The sequence below is a fragment of the Mustela nivalis genome, assembly GCF_964662115.1.
Source record: "Mustela nivalis genome assembly, chromosome: 7".
Lineage (NCBI taxonomy): Eukaryota > Metazoa > Chordata > Mammalia > Carnivora > Mustelidae > Mustela > Mustela nivalis.
The window spans coordinates 100,946,868-100,967,768 of record NC_139026.1 but is presented as its reverse complement, the minus strand read 5'-3'; the positions used below and the strand labels follow the sequence as shown (position 1 = coordinate 100,967,768).

General features: G+C 41.9%; 1 protein-coding gene across 2 annotated transcripts in view; it reads left to right on the top strand.

Annotated features, from left to right (window-relative positions):
- Window positions 1–5,185: 5,185 nt before the first annotated feature.
- Window positions 5,186–20,901, top strand: part of PPM1H (protein phosphatase, Mg2+/Mn2+ dependent 1H) — a 257,949-nt gene continuing 242,233 nt past the window's right edge. Inside the window, exon 1 of one of the 2 annotated variants that reach the window (XM_082742521.1) lies at window positions 5,186–6,106. In XM_082742521.1, coding sequence (XP_082598647.1) covers window positions 5,862–6,106 — 245 coding nt within the window. In that variant the 5' untranslated portion in view covers window positions 5,186–5,861. The remainder of the gene's footprint in view (window positions 6,107–20,901) is intronic. The other variant, XM_082742520.1, reaches the window with a different exon arrangement.

The following is a 20,901-nucleotide window of genomic DNA, read 5'->3' as shown; positions in this document are numbered from 1 at the left end:
CAGACAGTATGTTACTACATATGAAACCAGAATCTAAACTATTTTGGAAGCAAAAATAAGTTAATGTTAAATATTTAATGTCATATTTTTGTTCAGAGCTGTAACAGGTTACCAGGTCAGTATGAAGCAGAGATCCCCATGACTTGATACACATTTATTAACAATCCAGATATTGTCTGAAGGGAGCTAAGCCTTCTCTTATTAGATTGTAAAGAAGTTTTGCTTAACATAGGGATAAAGTGAGAAAAATCTTCAAGAAAACAGAGGTTATAAATAACATAGCTTTGGTCATTCAAACAAGTCATATTCTTTGCTGAATATAATTTTTTTAAAGAATAATTTACCAGCGGAACCCTATTACTTGTTAGGCATTAGGCTAGGTGCTGGAAATACAAAAATAATAAGAATGTTCTTCCTCTGCAGGACTTCACTGTCTAATAGGAAGACATCAATAAGCTACTAGTTACGAAACAAGGAGATTAGCACCATGAAGGAGGCATGAACCTACAGCTGTGAGAGAGAGCCCTGGAAAAGCATTATTCATCCTTCTCCTGGCCTGACTTCCAAGGAAGTGTTTGCTTTCAACTGGAATCAAAATTACCCTGTTTTTCGGTTTTGTTTTCTTTTTTAATTTTTTGTTCCTACACACCCCTCACCCAGCTTCCCCTAATGCTGACATCAAAACTAAGAAATTTACACTGTGACAGTATTGTAGTGGTGTGCCTCCTTTGTCTGCAATCTGACAGTTTCTCAGTCCCTCCTGTTTTTTAGGACCTTGCCACTTTTGAAGAGTCAAGTATTTTGTAGACTATCCTCTCTTGAGGTTTGACGCATGTTTTGTCATGGTTATAGTGAGGTTGAGGATTTGGGGAGGCAGACCATATAAGTGATGTGCCCTTTTTATTGCATGACATCAGCATGCATAGGGCCTTAATAGGTCTCACTACCGGTGATTTACCTTGATCACTTGTTTTTTTGTTTTGTTTTGTTTAAAAGATTTTATTTATTTATTTGACAGACAGAGATTTTACAAGTAGGCAGAGAGGCAGTCAGAGAGAGGAGGAAGCAGGCTCTCTGCTGAGCAGAGAACCCGATGCGGGGCTCCATCCCAGGACCCTGGGATCATGACCTGAGCCGAAGGCAGAGGCTTTAACCCACTGAGCCACCCAGGCACCCCCTTGATCACTTGTTTTATGTGATGTCTGCCATGTTATTCCTCCATAAGGTATTGGTTTTCCTTTTTTAAAAAATTAAATTAAATCAAATAATTTATTTACTTATTTTTTTTTATTATTTTTTATGTGTAATTTTTTTCAGTGTTCCAAGATTCATTGTTTATGCACCACACCCAGTGCTCCATGCAATACGTGCCCTCCATAATACCCACCACCAGGCTCATCCAACCCCCCACTTCCCTCCCCTCCAAAACCCTCAGTTTCTCAGAGTCCAGTCTCTCATGGTTCGTCTCCCCCTCCGATTTCTTCCAACTCACTTCTCCTCTCCTTCTCCCAATGTCCTCCATGTTATTCCTTATGCTCCACAAGTGAGACCATATGATAATTGATTCTCTCTGCTTGACTTATTTCACTCAGCATAATCTCCTCCAGTCCCGTCCACATTGATAGAAACGTTGGGTATTCAACCTTTCTGATGCAGACATAATATCCTATTGTATATATGGACCACATCTTCTTTATCCATTTATGTGTTAAAGGGCATCTTGGCTCTTTCCACAGTTTGGCCATTGTGGCCATTGCTGCCATGAATATTGGGGTACATATGTCCCTTCTTCTCACTACATCTGTATCTTTGGGGTAAATACCCAGTAGTGCAACTGCAGGCTCATGGGGTAGCTCTAATTTTGTTTCTTAAGGAATCTTCACGTTGTTTTCTGTAAGGATCTATTTAGCCAGAGCGACTCCATCTTGGTTAAAAGCCATTTTGTTGTTTGTGCTGTAAAACTTAAACTGACCTGCCCGCCCAGCCCCAGGAAAGTTACTTAGAAGCAAGTCTGGGAAACCGGTAAAATGTGGTCAGCTAGTTCCTAATAACAGAGCCCAAAATACAAGGACAAGTCAGGCCAGGTGAAGACATCCAATCAGTAAAGCACACATATTGTCTCCCTAACTACCAAAGAATATAAACCCCGCCTTTTGGGCGCCAAACTTGAGCATCAATTCTGACCAGAGTAATAGGTTAGCTCCAACAGCTACTATAGGGTAAATTGTAATTCATTTGGCCACCTGTGTGTGGCCTAACATGACTATGCAATGTTACAATCTCATTGGCCACCTATGTGTGGCCAGGCTTTTGCTCTATAAAAGGTAGCCTGTAAGCTGCGAGGGGGGGGGGGGGTCGCTCTCTTCAGAGATGGCTCTGGCCAATCAGTCTGACTTCTAATGCTTGGCATAAAATAAAGCTTTAAATAACTTTCACTTTGTCTCAGTGTCGTTTCATTTAACAATGGACCTAACATTTTCCAAAGTGGCTACACCAACAGTGTAAGAGGGTTCCCCTTTCTTCGCAGCCTCTCCAACTCTGGTTGTTTATGGTCTTGTTAATTTTGGCCATTTTAACAAGTGTAAAGTGGTATCTCAATGTGGTTTTGATTTGAATCTGGTTTTTCTTTGTAATTAAATATTTAGGGGAATCTGTGATGTTTTCACTGAAGAAATTATCCAGACCTTTTATTTCTTTCATGAAAATAGTCTTACTGATGGCACAACCATTGTGTAGTCAAAGCCATGGTATTAGAAGCCTGGAAGTGAGATTATAGTTATATAAAGAGCAACGAAGTAAAAGGTCCATGCAGCTATACTATAAATGAATGTTCTGTTAAAGTTTTCAAATTCTCATTTTCCAAGGGGAAAGAAACTACAAAAGAGACAAATGAAGCATATCTATTGATGACTGGGACATACATAGAGTGGATAACATTGAGGGTCTCTCAGTTTCTGATTTTCACACCACTTGAATTCAGGCAATCACTAACCCTAAAGCTGGAAGCACATATACTCCCAAATTTGCATTTGTAATAGCTGTGAAAGGCATTGTTTTCCTGGGGCTCTCCAAAAATGGATGACCACCCCATTTTATTTTTTAAAGATTTTATGTATTTGAGAGAGAGAGAGCACAACCAGGGGGAGCAGCGGACAGATGGAGAAGCAGGCTCTCGGCTTAGCAGGGAGCCCAGTGCAGGACTTGATCCTAGGACCCTGGGATCGTGACCTGAGCCAAAGGCAGATGCCCAACTGACTGAGCCACCCAGGCATCCCATGACCACCCCATTTTCATCAGAATTTACTTCCCAGCTGATCTTCAAGTATGACATAATTGAGGAGTAAATTACATGGAAAATAATTCTCAGGAAAATCCTGTAACACAACACTGGTCTTTGAGGTAGGTATAAAGATAGTAGTAGATTTATTAATTAGTGGTGAACACTCATACTATAGAAATCTTCAAAGGAAAAAAAAAAAAAGAAATGTTCAAAGGAGAACAGGTATGAAAGTCTGCTTGCCTGTCTTTGCAGAACAAACTAGCCTTGCAAAGCTAAAGATATATCAACACTTCCCCATGAAAGATAATACTCAGGTGAGAGAGAAACAGAAGAACTGCCTACAAAATTTTGGTTCACAAATCTGGCTAATACTACCAAATTCAGTTATACCAAATATCCTATTTGAGATAAGTTTTAGAAGCCAAGGGAAAATATTAACAGTAGTGATCTCCTGGGGAAATCTTTGGAGTCTTTTGCTTTTTCATTTATGGTTCTGTACTATCAGATTTTATTTACTTATTGACAATGATCAGGTACTACTTTAAGCTGAAAATAAATTAGACAGGAAATTTTTAGAAATCCTATTATTAGGAAATACTAAAGCCTTGCTTAAAGTGAAATGAAGGTCAGAACACACTAAATTAATCTCAATAGAGGTTAGTCACCCAAGTTTCCAAAGGGCATTGGTAAAGGGTCATTGTTCTATGACAAAAGCTTGATAAAGGAATTCTAAGTTTATGTGGGACTCAGTGGATGCCAGAGCATGTGGTTGGTTAGATGTTTAGCCACTACATAGATTTTTCCATGTAGAAGTTTATAGTTTAGCAAAGCAAAGATTTAGAAGGCTTTTTTTGTTATTGTTGTTCATTTAGATTTTACATTATTTAGAATCCTGTCCCAAATTTTAAAATTAGAGAAAGGGGTCCAAGCTAAAATTATTTTTCTGTTCTGTGAAAAGTAATAAAAACTCATTGACAGAAAGGGTACCTCACTGAACATTTGCAAGTTGTTTTTTTTACATAATTATTTGCTATAAACTGGAGTACCTATTTGTGAAAAAGCCAAAGGGGAAAATGACTTAAAAAATATTGATGACTTTAAAAATATTATAGATATGATAGAAGGCGTGTCTGTGAGGTTTACTCAGGCCTCACCTAAGAGCAAAAATTCCAATTCCTCTTGGAAGGATTACTTTCCCTCCAACACCTGGGCCTCTCTCCCCACCTTCCCACTCCTTTGGAAGAATGAAAGGTCTGTATTCCCTCCTGAACTCTAAGTGAGCTGTTCAGAATGTGTAACTCCACCAGTAACACAGAATCTTGGCAAATTAAATGGTAGGTAAACATGGGAACAGGATACAGAATAAGTAAACATGAACAGGACATAGCTTTCTTGCAAAAAAAAAAAAAAAAATCAAGCCAATATTTAACAAATGTCACCTCTAATAAAACATTCATTAGTTGGCTTTTCAGACGTTTTTCTGTTTAAGAAAATAGTCTACATTAAGTGTCTCAATAGTAAACAGAATAAGCTTCAAAAAGATATTTTTGTTATGTTGGAGGAACATGCTTGTATAATCTATTTAACAGTTAAGTACTAGGTAAAACAGGGCATGTATCTAACTTAGAGCCCTTTTGTTTTCTTTCCATTAGCTTATTCTGGGTTCAAAACAGAGCTTGTCTGCAGATAAAGATGCGTGTGGTAGTAATAAAGTCTTTTTTAAAAAAGTAATTCTAGAAATGCCTAGGAGAAAACTTTCAATAATTCTTGTGCAAACCTTGAGTTATTTTGTTTCAGCTCTGAAGTCTTTTACACCTGGTGTTTCTCATTTCCACTGCCGTAGCACCGTGGACTCGCCCCACCAAGATTTCACTTTTCTCCCCTTTCCGCTTGGGCTCCCGAAGTTTCCTTTCCCCGAAGGCGTAGGCAAGCACTCCTCAGCAAGTGGATTCCTCAACTGGCTTTGCCCGGCTCCACGTGACCTCCGCTAACACCTGTCTGTGGCCTTCCGCTCACAGCGCCCCCATCCCCTCAGCCAGGTACCAACCCAGCCCGGTTCCCCCTCCCCCAGGAGGTCACGATCCCGGTGCGAGCGGCGCTCGGGCCGGCAGGGGAGGGGCTGAGCTCCGGCCACCGCAGCTGCTCGAGCCCTTGCAGCCTGATTATCACATGACTCGACGGCGGCGGTAGCCGTGGCAGCAGCCGCGCCGGCTCTGCTGGCTCGCCGGGTGGGCTCAGTTCCGCTCACGCAGGAGCCGAGCGCAGAGGGCGGGGAAGGGACCTGCTGCCGTTGCCCAGCCGCTCCCGGAGCGCACGGAGTCTCTCCGGGCCCGGCCGGCCCGCTCCATGCCGCTCCGTTGCGGAAGTGTAGCCGGAGGAGGCGGCGGCGGCGGCACGGAGCGCGGGAGGCCGGGGCCCGGCCCCCTGCAGCACTAAGCTCCGGGAGCCGCGCGGCGCGCCCCAGCGGCCCGGCTGCCTGTGCGCCCGGCGCTCGCTGCAGCCTGCATGCCCCGCGCTGCGCCTCGTCGGGCCCCTGCCGCCGCCTCCTGCTCGCACCGCAGCTGCAGGACGCCGGAGTAATATGCTCACTCGGGTGAAATCTGCCGTGGCCAATTTCATGGGCGGCATCATGGCTGGCAGCTCAGGCTCCGAGCACAGCGGCGGCGGCTGTGGAGGCTCGGACCTGCCCCTGCGCTTCCCCTATGGGCGGCCGGAGTTCCTGGGGCTGTCTCAGGACGAGGTGGAGTGCAGCGCCGACCACATCGCCCGCCCCATCCTCATCCTCAAGGAGACCCGGCGGCTGCCCTGGGCCACTGGCTACGCAGAGTGAGTGTAGCGACACCGGCGGCGCCCCTGCTCTCCTCGCGGCCCTTCCCCGCCCGGTTCCAGCCCTCCTCTCTCCTTCTTCCTCGGCCCCAGGGCCCTCCAGGGGCTGCAGGCGTCCAGGCCTCAGCGGGGACCTCTTTACTTCACACTGGCCCTTCCCCTCTTCCCCAATTCCCCCTTCCCCATCCCCCAAGGACGCAGCGTCTCCAGCCCGGGTATGGTGGTGGATGGTGGGTGGCAGCGCAGGACCGTGGGAAAGCTAAGATTGAACCGGTCCGTGAGTCCGGGGGCTGTGACACTTGGAACAAAGTGCGTAGAACAGCTCTGGTGAAGTTTGAAGCACAGCAGGCAAATCTGGTATCAGCGCCCACCCTCCCCAAAATCTTTGCGCCTCCGCATGAAGTTTTTGGGGTAGAGTCGCGAGGAGCTGTAGCTGCGCTTGGGCGGTGGGCGCGCGGGGGGGGGGGTCCAGTGTGCGAGGTTGCAAATTTCAGAAGGGCTCAGTTTCTTTGACTTAGCCTAAGAGCTCGCTCCCTTCTTCTTTAGCAGGTAGTAAAAGCCGGAGCGTTCGGTAAATGCCCGTACCGTTTCCCCCAACCCACGGGGAGGGGGAACTTATTTCGGGTATCTAACGATAGCATTTTGGTAATCAGCTTTGGCGATTAAGCGAACGTTTGAGTGATTTACTATTTCAAGAACTGATTCAGTTAGGTTGTCGACCTGGAGAGGAACTGGGAAAGGCGGAGGGTTTTAATGGCCTCCCCCCACCCAACCCTGACCCCCAGTTTCTCCGCCATTGACTATTAATGACCCTCTTTTGAATGGTAGGATATGTGATGTTTTTCACCCTACTCAGCGTTATGAAATGGGAAATTCGGAGAGTGGAATTTAGGAGACCAGAGATCCGGGCTTAACAATGACCCGGTGGGTGCACAAGTACACGCAGAACGCGGATGCCTGGCACACCTGGCCCTTTTCCTTTAACTCCATCCGCTCTGTGATCTTGGCCCTCCCCGATCCGCGAACAGCATCGCTCCCTGATTGGTTCGCCCGGGAACCAATCCGCTCTCCCGACGCCTGGGCGCTTTGATGCTGACCCTTTTCTGGTGGCCCGGATACCCCCGGGCAGATATGGTTCCCGTAGCGCCGGGTTCCGGTGAGAAAGACGGCAGGGAAGACGCCCTAACTACAATCTGGAATTCCTTTTTTCCTTCCCTTTTCACCATATGATCTTTTCTCCCTGGATTTTAATAGAAAACGTGAATAGGGATGGGCGACGGGAGTGTGAAAAATGGTGAGAAGACTAGTGAGCACGCCGGTGCTAAAACAAAAATTAACTCCTAATAAAGGACAAGTATGGTAGAGAACGTCGTGTGGGGGGAGGTACGAGATAGCATGGTAACTTCCAGGAGAAAGCCAGAGCAGAAATGAGCACCTGTGTAAGGAAAAAGTGCCCAAACATACCAAACACCGTTTCTTGAATGAAATTTAAAAAAAAAAAAAAAAAAAGCTTAAAAGCCCATTTAGAAGCTTGCAAGCAAAATAGCTTGGAGGCATACTCCACTCATCCTACAATTGTGTGCCTGCCAAAAACCCCTGAACTACCTGGCTAGTTGTCACTGTTGTCACTCTGGCTAGTTGTCACTACCGTGGGTTTCCCAAGGCAGGGGCACCTGCCTGAGGGACAGAATGACAAGCAAATGGTGAGAAAGTTCTGAGAGGAAGGAAGATGTTAAAACACATGTCCCAGCTACTTGGTCGCAATAGAAGAAAGGCCTCAAACAGGAAGAAAAGGAAAGGGGAATAAAACAACCGGATTCAGAACGTTTGGACCCTATGGCAGGCGCATCATGTGCCAAGGACTTTAGAGACTGTAAGGGGATCTGAAATGAGACATGTAGATGGGACGGATGGGGCGACAAGGCTCCCCTCCTCTTAGGTGGGCCTCTATTGCCTTATCTCCAAGAAGTTCACCTTTTCCTAGACCTGGAAGTGAGAAATGTTCAAATTGAAGGTTAGAAAGCCCACTGTAAAATGTTTAATTTTTAAAATTGGTTATAAACGTAGTACATGATGTGGGAAACAAAGGCAAAAGAAAAAGTTAAATTTCCTTGCTGCTTATAGTCTATTGACAAGTCCTTGAAACTGGCAGAGTGACCTTCCTCTAGAAAACTCAACTGTCTCGATGTCGACGCTTATTAACTAAGGGCAAGAGGCGATCTTAGTCCGACTACCCAGGATCCTGTAAGTCTACTTTAACATATAAAAATTCCTTTGGAAATTCCTTTATCTCTATTCCCCAAGATACATGGTAGCAATCATTCCCCCAGCGTATGGCCCACTGATATACATCCGAAGGGTCTCATGACTAAGGTTTTATTAGACTGTAATAAATGACCTTTCTCTAATAATAGCTAGCCCCTCCTGGAAAACTTGTTTCCAAAATTCCTTAGAGATTTACACTATCCCTAACCCCCTCCCAACTTGAAAGGACATAATCGCCAACCCTCACAACCCCAGTGCAGCCCTTTCTGCCCATGGGTCCTGTCCCTGTGCTTTAATAAAACCACCATTTTGCACTGAAGATGTTTCAAGGTTCCCTATTGGCCATCAGCTCTGGACCCCAGTATTACATCAGTACGTATTTGTGAATTCAAGCAAAGACCTGTACTTATACAAATGTAGGAAACCTCCCCCTGACCAAACACACACACACACACACACACACACACTCTCTCTCTCTCTCTCTCTCTCTCTCCCCCTCCCTCCCTCCCTCCCTAGGGGTTATGACTGCGATTTAGTGTTGAGTGGTGTGTGTGCCTTTCTAGACTTATTTGGATGCACTCATCAATATGTATCATGTGTTTCTTTTTTTCTTTCCAAGATAGACTCCTACTAAGTATGTTATTCTGTAGCATTTTCAGAAAAACACTGTCATGGACTTTATTCCAAGTCCATAGAGTCCATAGAGAATTACCTCATTCTTTTAAAATATATACATGGTGCTAATAATAGCTAACAGAGTTGGTGCTTACTGTCTAGCGATTTCACTCTATCCAGATTTGTATCCTGTCATTTGATTCTCACAACAACCCTATAAGGTAGGCAGTAACATTTGTATTTATATATATATTTCTATTATATAGAAAATAGAATATATATATTCTAGAAAATAGAATATATATATTTTCTATAAAAAGAAATATATATTTTTTCTATAAAATAGAATATATACATACATATGTATGTATGTATGTGTGTGTGTGTATATATATATATATATGTATATATATATATATATTAGAATGCAGAGGCACTGAATGGTTATGCAACTTTCCCAGAGTCCTATGACCTTTGCAGAGCCTGTATTTGAACCCAAGCATGATTCCAGAGCCCATACCACCAAACTGCCTCCTTACAGTGTAATAAACTATGATGCATTCATCTGTACCCAAGATTAACCACTGGTGTTATCTTGCCACAGCCCTCTGTCAGAAGTACTGTACCCCTTCCTCAAACCTTGAACTATACTTACTCTTCCTGTAAAAATACATCCTGAATGGGCAAAATGGCTGAAATAGGGAAAGGGAGAGAGAGACCTGTAGGGTCTAGGCTGCTAGGAGTAATACTGCCCTTTGTGCAGTATCTCCTGGAAGGAGGAATTCCCTTCGTTTTAGAAGGTACCTGAGAGGGATGGAATTGGTAGGAAGATTGCTCAGAGAATAGGGATAAGGGGGATGCTAGTGACTCAAGACCTAAATCAGAAGTGGTTTGCTTACATTTCCAGAGAGGGAGCTACTTTTCATGCCTTCCTCAGAAGAATTGGCATCACTTGGTGAATGAGGCATTAGAGGAGAGTTGAACTCTAGTGCTGACCTTTTGGAGGGCAGAAACATTGAGAGATGTTCTATTTTTTAGCCACTTACTTTAGCCACTTACTTGCTAATCCTTTTCAAGAAGAGATTTTGTATAAGTTATGTACCTAGAGAATTCGCTTAAGCAGTCCTTATAAGACTCAAGGATCCAGAGCCTGAAGACCCTTACTTATTCATTCAGTATTTATTGGCATTGGGCTGAGTGGAATTTCCTGGCCCTTCAAAAAGCTTTCTATTGTGGCTGAAGAGTTTAAGGGCTATATGCTTGGTTGTAAGGCTCTGTAAAGCATTACAGTTACAGATAACATACACAGAGCTAAAATTGTAAAACAAACCTGCATTAGCAAGTTTTATTTTTTAGTTTGGTTTTGAAATTATGGATTGGGACTGTTAGAACTGCTTGGAGAGAGACTATGGAAAACAACATCTGACCCAGAGACCCCACAGGGCAACTACTTCCTTTCTCTCTCTACAACTTTAAATATCCCCCAAGTGGTCCCCGTGCTCCTGGGACCTAGAACTTGGTTCAGTTTTTAATTGGCAGCCCATTTGACTTTCTCTTGACCAGTTTGTCCAACCTTTCTCTCACCAGTGATCGGCTGGACTGAGAGATACAAGCGGATATGGGGTTTGTGCCCGAAACTCTGGCAGTGGAAAATACCAGAGAACATGGAATAGTCTATATGAAATTATCCTATTCACATTTTGTCAATGACAAATTTTTACTTGTGCAGAAAGAAATAATTACAGCAGAATTTTACTTAGGTTATACCTATAGCTATATGATTCTTTTCTTTTTCTAGCTAGTACTTTTCTTATGAAAGTGACCCAGACATGGGCACCAAAAAAGAAAAAAAAAAAAAGCTACTTTTAAGTTCTTTGTGTTACACAGTGTTCAAAATTATGATGAAATAATGTTGTTTAAATCCAGCAAATAGCCCAAAATTATTTAGATTTGTTTTGGAATCTGTAGGCTGTTCTGTCTTCCTAGTTATTGGCATTAATGAACAATTACCAATCATATTGGTTGGCTGTGCAGCTGTGATGACAGAAACCACTATTTCTCTCTTGACCTGAAGCTCAGAAATCCCCTGGCCGCCTTTCTTTTTCCCTTCGAACCTCCTCTACCACACCCATCTCTTTTACACCTCTTAGCAGAGCTCCTGCCTTGGAGCTTCCTGTTTAACTGGGCAATGGAAAAATCTTGAAGGTTCTCCACTTTTTGCATAAAGATAAAAGGAAATGGACTGGGGCGCCTGGGTGGCTCAGTGGTTTGGGCTGCTGCCTTTGGCTCGGGTCATGATCTCAGGGTCCTGGGATCGAGCCCCGCATCGGGCTCTCTGCTCCGCAGGAAGCCGGCTTCCCTCTCTCTCTCTCTGCCTGCCTCTCTGCCTACTTGTGATCTCTCTCTGTCAAATAAATAAATAAAATCTTTAAAAAAAAAAAAAAAAGGAAATGGACTGTGGAGGGGTGTGTCTTATTTCACAAAACTCTCCATAGCACTTGTCTGTGGAATCGTTAAAAGTTTAGAGTAATCTAAAACATTTCACCTACCATTCTGGTAGCCTACAGAAGGTATTAATTTCCTATTTTAAAGCAGGCAATTAAGCTCTCCTCCCCTTTTCAGATTTTTTAAATTTTAACTTTTTAATTTAAATTCAACAGTTAATATGTACCGTATCAGTAGTTTCAGATGTCAAGTTCAGTAATTTTTCAGTTGCATATAATGCCCAGTGCTCATTACATCACGTGCCCTCCTTAATGCCCTCACCCAGTGACCACATCTCCCTACTCCCACCCCCACCCACCTTTTTCAGATTTAACATTATAATGAAGTCTTCCTCTCAGGTGTGGAGCTTCTGGGCTATCTCTTAGGAAACTGGATCAACTTTTTTCAAAGACTAGTGATGCTTCTGACAGAAGATTTAACCATTCTGAGGTTGTGTTTATCCTGTGTTGAATCCCCAGTTAGGTACACGTCTCTGATACTGTCCCACCACACAGTACATCCTGACACTGCAATACCCACTGATAAAACTGATTGCATACTAGAATTGTTTTCTAAAAATATATTATTTTAAAAAAATTTAAAGATTCTTATTTATTTATTTATTTGAGAGAGAGAACAGGTGGAGAGGAGAGGGAGAAGCAGTCTTCCCACAAGCAGGGAGCCCTGTGTGGGGCCCGATCCCAGGACCCTGAGATGGTGACCTGAGCCAAAGGCAGATGCTTAACCGAGCCACCCAGGAACTCCTAAAAATATATTATTGAGGACGATTTTTCATTGAGATATGATGGACATAGTATTAGTTTCAGCTGTGTTGTAAAATGATTCCATATATGTATATATCGTGAAATGATCATAAGTCTGGTTAACATCCATCACCACATGGAGTTAAGATGTGTGTGTGTGTGTGTGTGTGTGTATGTGAGAGAGAGAGAGAGAGAGAGATGAGAACTTTTAAGATTTAGTTTTGGCAACTTTCAGATATACAATACAATATTATTAACTATAGTCACCATGCTATACATTACATCTGCAGGACGTATTTTATAACTGAAAGCTTATATTTTTTGACTACCTTAACCCATTTTGTGCACACAGACACACACCGCCAACCTTATTCCCCAATCTGTTATCTTTATGAATTTGGTTTTTGTTTTAAGATTTACACACGTAGGGGTGCCTTGGTAGCTGGTTGGTTAAGCAACTGCCTTTGGCTCAGGTCATGATCCTGGAGTCCTAGGATCGAGTCCTGCATTAGGCTCCCGGCTCCATGGGGAGTCAGCTTCTCCTTCTGACCTTTTCCCCCCTCATGCTCTCTCTCACTTTCTCTCTCTCTCTCTCAAGAAAATAAATTTAAAAAAAAAGAAAAGACTTACACACAGAAGTGAGATCATATAGCATTTGTCTTTAACTTATTTTACATAACAGGTCCTCAGGGTCCATCCATGCTGTCACAAATGGCAGGATTTCCTATTATGACCAAATAATATTCCATTGTGTGTATATATCTATATATATCACATATATCTTATCTATAATTTATATGATGTATAAGAATATAAGGTATGTATGTGATATATATAGGTACACACACACACAATTTTCTTTATCCATTCATCTATCATTGGCACTGAGGTTTCCATGTCTTTTTTTTTTTTTAAGATTTTATTTATTTATTTGACAGAGATCACAAGTAGGCAGAGAGAGAGAGAGAGAGAGAAGCAGGCTCCCTGCTGAGCAGAGAGCCCGATGCAGGGCTGGATTCCAGGACCCTGGGATCATGACCTGAGCCAAAGGCAGAGGCTTTAACCCAGGCGCACCTGTTTCCAGGTCTTACCTGTTGTAAATAATGCTGCAGTGAACATGAGGGCGCAGGTATCTTTTTGAGTTAGTGTTTTCGTTTCCTTTGGGTAAATACCTAGAAGTGGAATAGTGGAATTGGTGGATCTTAGGTTAGTTATATTTTAATTTTTTGAGGAAGCTCGTACTGTTTCCCATAGCATACCAATTTACATTCCCACCCACAGTGCACAAGAGTTCCTCCCCCCCCCTCCCCCCCCCCCCCCCGCATCCTAACTAATGCTTGTTATTTCTTGTCCTTGTGATAATAGCCATTCTAACGGGTGTAAGCTGATATTGCATCGCGGTTTTAGTTTGCATATCCCTGAGGATTAGGGATGTTGGGTACCTTTACATGTTCCTGTTAGCCATCTGTTTGTTGTCTTTGGAAAAAAATGTCTATTCAGGTTCTCCTCCCATTTAAAAAATCAGACTTTCTTGGTTATTGAGTTGGATGAGTTTTTTTTTTTAAATATATTTTGGATATTAACACCTTATCAGGTATATGGTTTGCAGATATTTTCCTCCATTCAGCAGGTTGCCTTTCATTTTATTGTATTGATGGTTTCCTCTGCTGTGCAGAAGCTTTTTAGTTTGGATAGTCTTACTTGTTTGTTTTTTTGCTTTTGTTGCCTTAACTTTTAGTGTCATACCAAAAAATTGTTGCCAAGACCTATGTTAAAGAATGTACCACCTATATTTTCTTCTTGGAATTTTATGGTTTCAACTAGCATTCAAGTCTTTAATCCATTTTGAGTTCATGTTTGTGTATGGTGTAAGATATTGGTCCATTTTCATTCTTTTGAATATGGCTTTTCCCATACCAGTTTTTCCCGTACCACTTATTGAAGAGACTGACTTTTCCCAATTGCTTATTCTTGGCTCCTTCATCATAAATTAACTGGCCATAAATATATGGGATTATTTCTGGGCTCTCTGTTCCATTTATTTATGTGTCTGGTTTTTTTGTCAGTACCATGCTGTTTCCAATACCATAACTTTATAATATAGTTTGAAATCAGGAAACATGATGCCTCCAGTTTTGTTCTTCTTTCTTAAGATTTGTTTGGCCATTTGGGGTCTTTTGTGGCTCCATCCATATCTTAGGATTGTTCTATTTCTGTGAATAATGCTATTGGGATTTTGATACTAGGGATAACATGAATCTGTCGATTGCTTTGGACACTTGAACAGTATTTTTCCAGTCCATGAGCGTGATACGTATTTTCCCTCTGTCCTTCCTTCACTTTCTTTCACCAGTGTTTTATAGTTTCCATCGGCAGGCTTTTCACCTCTTCAGTTCAATTTATTTTTAGGTATTTTTCTCTTTTTGGTATAGTTGGAAATGGAATTGTTTTCTAAAGTTCTCTGATAGTTCATTATTAGTGATAGAAACACAACTGATTTTTGTATATTGATGTTATATCTTGTAACTTTACTGCATGTGTCTAGTCTAACAGTTTTTTTAGTGGAGTCTTTAGTTCTATTGATATCATGTTATCTGCAAGTAGTGGCAGTTTTATGTCTTCTAATTGGGATGACTTTTTCTTTTCTTTCCCTTCCCTTTTCCTTCTTTTTCTTCCTGTGTGATTGTTCTAACTAGGACTTCCAGTGCTATGTTGAATAAAAGTGGTGAGAGTGGATATTCTTGTCTTGCTCCTCGTCTTAGAGGAAGAACTTTCAGGTTAGCACCAGTTAGCTTACTGTTGTTAGCTATGGACTTGTCAGGTGTGGCCTTTATGACATTGAATTACATTCACTCTCTACTTACTTCATTGTGAGGTTATTTTAAAATCATAAATGGATGTTGAATATTGTCAAATCCTTTTTTTAATGCATCTATTGAGATCGTGATTTTTATCCTTTATTTTGTTTCTGTGTATCACATTAATCTATTTGTATGTATTAAACCATCTTTTCATCCCTGGAATAAAGCCCATTCAATTATGGTGTGTGATCCTTTTAATGTGTTGTTGAATCCAGTTAGCTAATATTTTGTTGAGCATCTGTGTTCTTCAGAAATATTTGCCTGTAACTTTCTTGTGCCCTTATCTGGTTTTGGTATCAAGGTAATGCTGGCTTTGTAAAATGTATTTGGAAGCCTTCCCTCTTCTGTCATTTGGAAATTTGAGAAGGAAGGACAAATTATTTTTAAAGGAAGATATATTTTAATTCTAGTCGTTTGGTTGTTATAGTTGTCTTTACAGTTTTCCCTGATTTGTCTGATTTGAACAGAGGATTGATTCCTCTCCCAAACCTTTGAATTTATTTTTGAATTACTTTTCCTTTTTTCAGGAAATAAATCCTGTCCATCCGCTTCCATTCTTTCATTCAATCAATGAAATCATTGCATTCCTACTATGTGTCCAGTATTGGTCCTATTCTTGAGCCCATATAATAAGACATGGTCATTGTCCTCAAGAAAATTTTATGTCAATAGTCTTTCCCCTTTTAGTGTCATCCTTTGAAATTAAAGTGAAATCACGGAGTAATAAGGTTGAAAGGGGCCAGCATTGGGGAAGGGAGGGCAGGAAGGGTGTTTGTTTTATTTTTAAGGTCTTAATGCTTCTGAGAAATTTTAAATGTCAGCATTTGGAGCCTTTAAGTAAAACAGCAGAAGGAAACTATACTTTCCAGCAAGCACAGTAATTAGCTATCTGGTTCTCTGTACCTGAAGGTCTCAAGACCTTTATACATACCTGTATAAAGGCATGAGTGAAGAAAAAGTTATTCTAACCCTTGTTAAAATGGTAAGGAAGACTTTATTCAAAACTATTGCGATAGGAGCGTTTTAATAGGGGAAAGGAATTAGACTTTACTCCAAATACAGCTAAGACAGCTGGGGATTTATAGCCAATGAGCAGAGCAAGGACATAGTGGGTGGAAAATTACTAAGAGGAGACATTATGGGTAGGGAGATTCTTGCTGAAGGCAGGTCAAGTGCTTAGACATCAAGGTAGGAGAGGAGGATATGAAAGGTAATCAGATTTGACTGCAAAGCGGTGACCCAAGGAGCCAAATCTATTGCCAACATTTCGTTAAATAAAGGATAAAGCCCAGAAGTGTAGGGTAAATAATCTTAGCAAAGGAGCAGTTTTTAGCTTTTTTGAAAATGCTATGATACTGCTATTTTTCTAATTTTTCACAGACCCATAAAACTACATATTTGTCCTGCCCTAGAGGATTCCTAAGACACTTTCCAGTTTTAAACTTTGAGAGTTCCTGGGCTTAGTCTAAGAATGTCCCTTCTTTCTGTCTTTCTGCCGTTCCTTCTAGGCTGAGGTCTTTCCAGTGGGGCCTACTGTCTTCTTGTGATTACAGTTTTGAATTGTTTTTCCCCAGCACTTTATTATGAAAATTTTCAAACATGCAGAAAAGTTGAAACCATTATACTCTTAGCACCCATATGGCCACTCTCCAGATTCTACTCTGTACGTCTTGCTGTATTTGCTTCATCACTTGCCTGGCCATCAGTCTATTATTGTTATTTATTTTTAAGATTTTATTTACCTGGCACAGAGAGAGAGAGATCACAAGTAGGTAGAGAGGTAGGCAGAGAGAGAGGGGGGGAAGCAGGCTCCCTGCTGAGCAGAAAGCCGATTCGGACTGGATCCCAGGATCCTGAGATCATGACCTGCGCCCAAGGCAGAGGCTTTAACCCACTGAGCCACCCAGGCGCCCCTATTATTGATATTTTTAAGTGTATGTTCTCTTTAGTCCAGTGGCTCTGATTTATGCTATTGAGGTATTTTCCACAGTAAATCAGAAAGGAGAATTAGTAGCTATGACAGGCTCTGGTGAGAAAACCACCAAACAGTGGGCTCGTCATCCAAGTGGGAGTAGCCAACCCAGATTTAATTTTTATTCCATTGGCACCCTGCGAGTGACCCCTCAGTCCGCATGCTTGTCGTCACTTGGCATTCACATACCTGAGAGCTCTAGATGGGGTCGAACCGAAAATGAGAAATAGATTAGCTGCCTCTTTGCTATGTACCTGTTTAATTAAAGCAGTAGGAAATTTGCTTAAAACTCGCGCCGTTCCTTCTGGCAGCCGGTAAGCAGGCAGGTAAGTACAGGGAGGAGCAGTCTGTTTTGTAAAGACAAACATGTTGCCTGAAAATTGCTGCTGGTGAATAAAGACTCCATTGTAATGATTTCCTTCCTTCTGAGGTAGGTACTATCCACTAGGAGGCTTAGGCAGATCAAAGTACCTGCCTAATTGCCTTTTTCCTGGTGTGGTCGGATCACTTGGGTCTTCTGGAATGTGAATCCATAGTGCTTTCTCCATTAAACTGTTTCTGACTTGGTTTTCTCGAATAAGCTGTAAACTTTAAGTGCTTACCTACCTGTTTTTTCTCTCTGTGGACTTTATGCTTTCGTATTTATGAGAGAGAATAATGATGCTACCAGGTACATCTGTATAGCTTTGGATGGCTGTTAAGCCCCTGCCAGTACGCTGAAATGTCCCCAGACGTTCTCCATATAAAAGAGGAAAATGAGGCTCAGAGAGAACACAAGTTCCTTCAGAATCTCATGCAGCCCCGCGATCCCGGTGACCGTCATGGAATCCCTGAACCCGATCCTTCCCTGTGCAGACATCGTATTTCTGTGAACAAAATGTCACAGAAGGGTGTAAGATATTTTATTACATAAAGGAAATTAGTAAGCCTTAATCACCAGGTGACTTTAAATTAGATAAGTGTATGTTAGCACATCAAGTTTTACATGAAAGAATGCTTTTCCAAGCTTTAAAAAATAGTTCTCGGAGCACCTGGGTGGCTTAGTGGGTTATGCCTCTGCCTTGGGCTCAGTTTATGATCTTAGGGTCCTGGGATTGAGTCCTGCATCGGGCTCTCTGCTCAGTGGGGAGCCTGCTCCCCCCCCCCCGCCTACTTGTGATCTCTCTCTCTCTGTGTGTCAAATAAATAAGTAAATAAATAAATAAATAAAGTCTTTTAGAAAAAGTAGTTCTCCTCGGTATAATAGACTCTTAGTATAGGCACATGTCCTGAGAACAACAGCCCAAATCTTGCCAAATTACCATCTTCCCTCTAAAGAACCTTTTTCATATTTTAATGTTTTTAGAAACCTTGAATCTTAAAACCAGTCTGTACATTTTGGGTGGTGGCATTTTTCTACAGTTAATAAATCCTGTGTTGTACTATAAATAGCTACTTAGAAGTGGGTAACATACTGAGGAATTCTGAATGATGAGGCACAAATCACGAGTCGGGTTCTATAAGTGATACCCTCTTAAAGTTTACCTTGGGAGTCTGTTAGCCAGCTCTTTACTGAAGCAGAATCAAGTTTTAGTGCAAATGTTGCAAGTTAGTATGGACTTTGGGGGTCAACAAGGCCACCAGCACAGGTGTAGCATTTGGGCCTCAGCCCCGTGGGCTGATGCGGGGACTTATCCTGTGGCGTGCACGCATCAGTGACTAGAGTCAGGTATGGGGAACGTCATCAATCATCACAGTGCCGCAGGGCGGACAGAGAGATCAAGAGGTTTGTGTGCTCTCTTGTCCTTTCAGTAAGTTGACAAACAGACCTTTAAGCTCTTTTAAAAAGCTGCCTCTTTACCATATGACCTTTTTCATATGAGTGTAGGAAGAAAAAAAAAATCTCTAGTGATGCAGTTTTTTTTTTTTTTTTTTAAGTAAAAATGCTGTGGATTATCAAATGACCATACTTAAGTGGCCCACTGTGGTGTGGTAGTAGCTATTCTATGCTTTTCTTGAATGTTGGCAAATTAGAACACACAGCTAGCTAGCAAAAAGAAAAGAACATCCACGTTGTGTATGAAGCAAATTTTAAGGCATAGTGAATATGAATAGCCCATAAGAGGATGTGAGGTGGAAAGGAACCAAACTGGTATCAGTATAGAAAGAACTATTAAGAGAATTTTTTTTAATATAAAAGAGGAAATGACTATAATATTTTGTTGCAAATAAATAGCCTATGAGCCTATGAGGATGAACTCAAAAATAAGTGGGAAAAAAAAGAGCAATTCTATCAGCCCTTTAGGACGGCGTTCACCCTGTAAAGTAGAGCCAAGGAGCCAGATTACCCGGCCTCTTGGCGCCCTTCCTGTGATAATTGCTAATGCGGCCATGCCGCCCTGTTAGAACCAGGTGTCCAGAGCCGGGCTGGTGATTCAGCGCAGCCGTAAATGGGGAGAAGAGAGTTGGCAACTCGCACAACAGCAGCTGGTGTTTAATTTTTAAAATATCCAGGTGTCAGATGGGAATTACATGGGTCCCTAGTTGAAGCCTGCCTCTCCTCCCATCCCCGGGCTCCAGGCTATCTGGTCAGTGCTGGCGGAAGCCACCTGGCCCTTCCCTGCCTCCTACACTACCTGGAGCCCTGCCTGGTGCTTGGCCACCCTCACAGGCACCACGGCGTGTCCCCGAGCTCTGGAGGAGCTGTGGATTCCCTCCAGTTCTGGCTCCCCACCTTCTCACTATCATGGACCCTTTGATTTATTTTTCTTGGATGTATCCCCAGGATTTTAACCAGACACATCATATCATATCTTCTAATCAGCAAGAAGGGTGGGTGTGATGATGATGGCATTGAACTGGTAACATTTTGGTTAAAGCAAAGAGTTAACCTTTGTTTGGGTTCATGTGTGACTCCTTATTGCCCTCCGTCTATTCTTCATTAGCTTCTTTTTTCCTCTAATGCATAAAATCGTTTAGGTTTCCTCTTGCTGCCTTCCCAGATCCTTTAGGAGCCTGGACCACAAGCTGAAACCCTCCCACCAGGCTTGGCTTCTGCACCAGCCCTGGGTTTTCCACCAGGTTGCTCAGATTCGTATCAAGATCCTTTTCGATGGTATTCAGATGGGACACACCTTCCTTGAGCATGTCATTTCAAAGTCCCTGATGTCCTTCCCTTGTTGAAAACTATGTTTTAATAGTTTTCTTGGCTGCAAGTTGCCCGAGAGGCCTGATACTTGTCAGCTGCAAGTTTAATTAAACTCGTGCTGAGAATATTATCCTTTTTGTCTAGCAGAGTTTTGACCCTTGGGCAAAAATTTATCTTGCAAAAAAATTTTATCATCCACTGATGAGTGAGAAGAATTTAAAAACATCTTTACCTGTCTATTAACCTGCCAAGATGGAAAAAGGCATTGATTAGTCAGGAACACAGAATTAATTTTTTTAAATGACACTTTTGTTTTTCTCATTGCAGAATTGATATGCATTTGTTGTAGCATTTTCACATTCTCATAAGCACTATGAAGAATATAAAAATTATGCATAAATTCTGTCACTCATAATTAACTTCAACTGATAATTTGTGTATATCTCTTAAGTACATTTATATTTATAGAACAAGATGATTCTACATACAGATTAGTAGTTCTTTCACTGCAAATAAAGTTATTGTCCACTTAAATATCCTAGTCTGTCACAGATTGTTTTTTCTTGGTGTTAACTGCCCCCCCCCCCCCACCGGGAGACCTGGGATGATTTTCCTTTTAGATAAATCTTTGTTAAAGCATAATTTGAAAGGTGAGGTTTTTCTGGGAAAAATGTTCAAAATGGACTTTCAGCTATTTCTAGTGACAT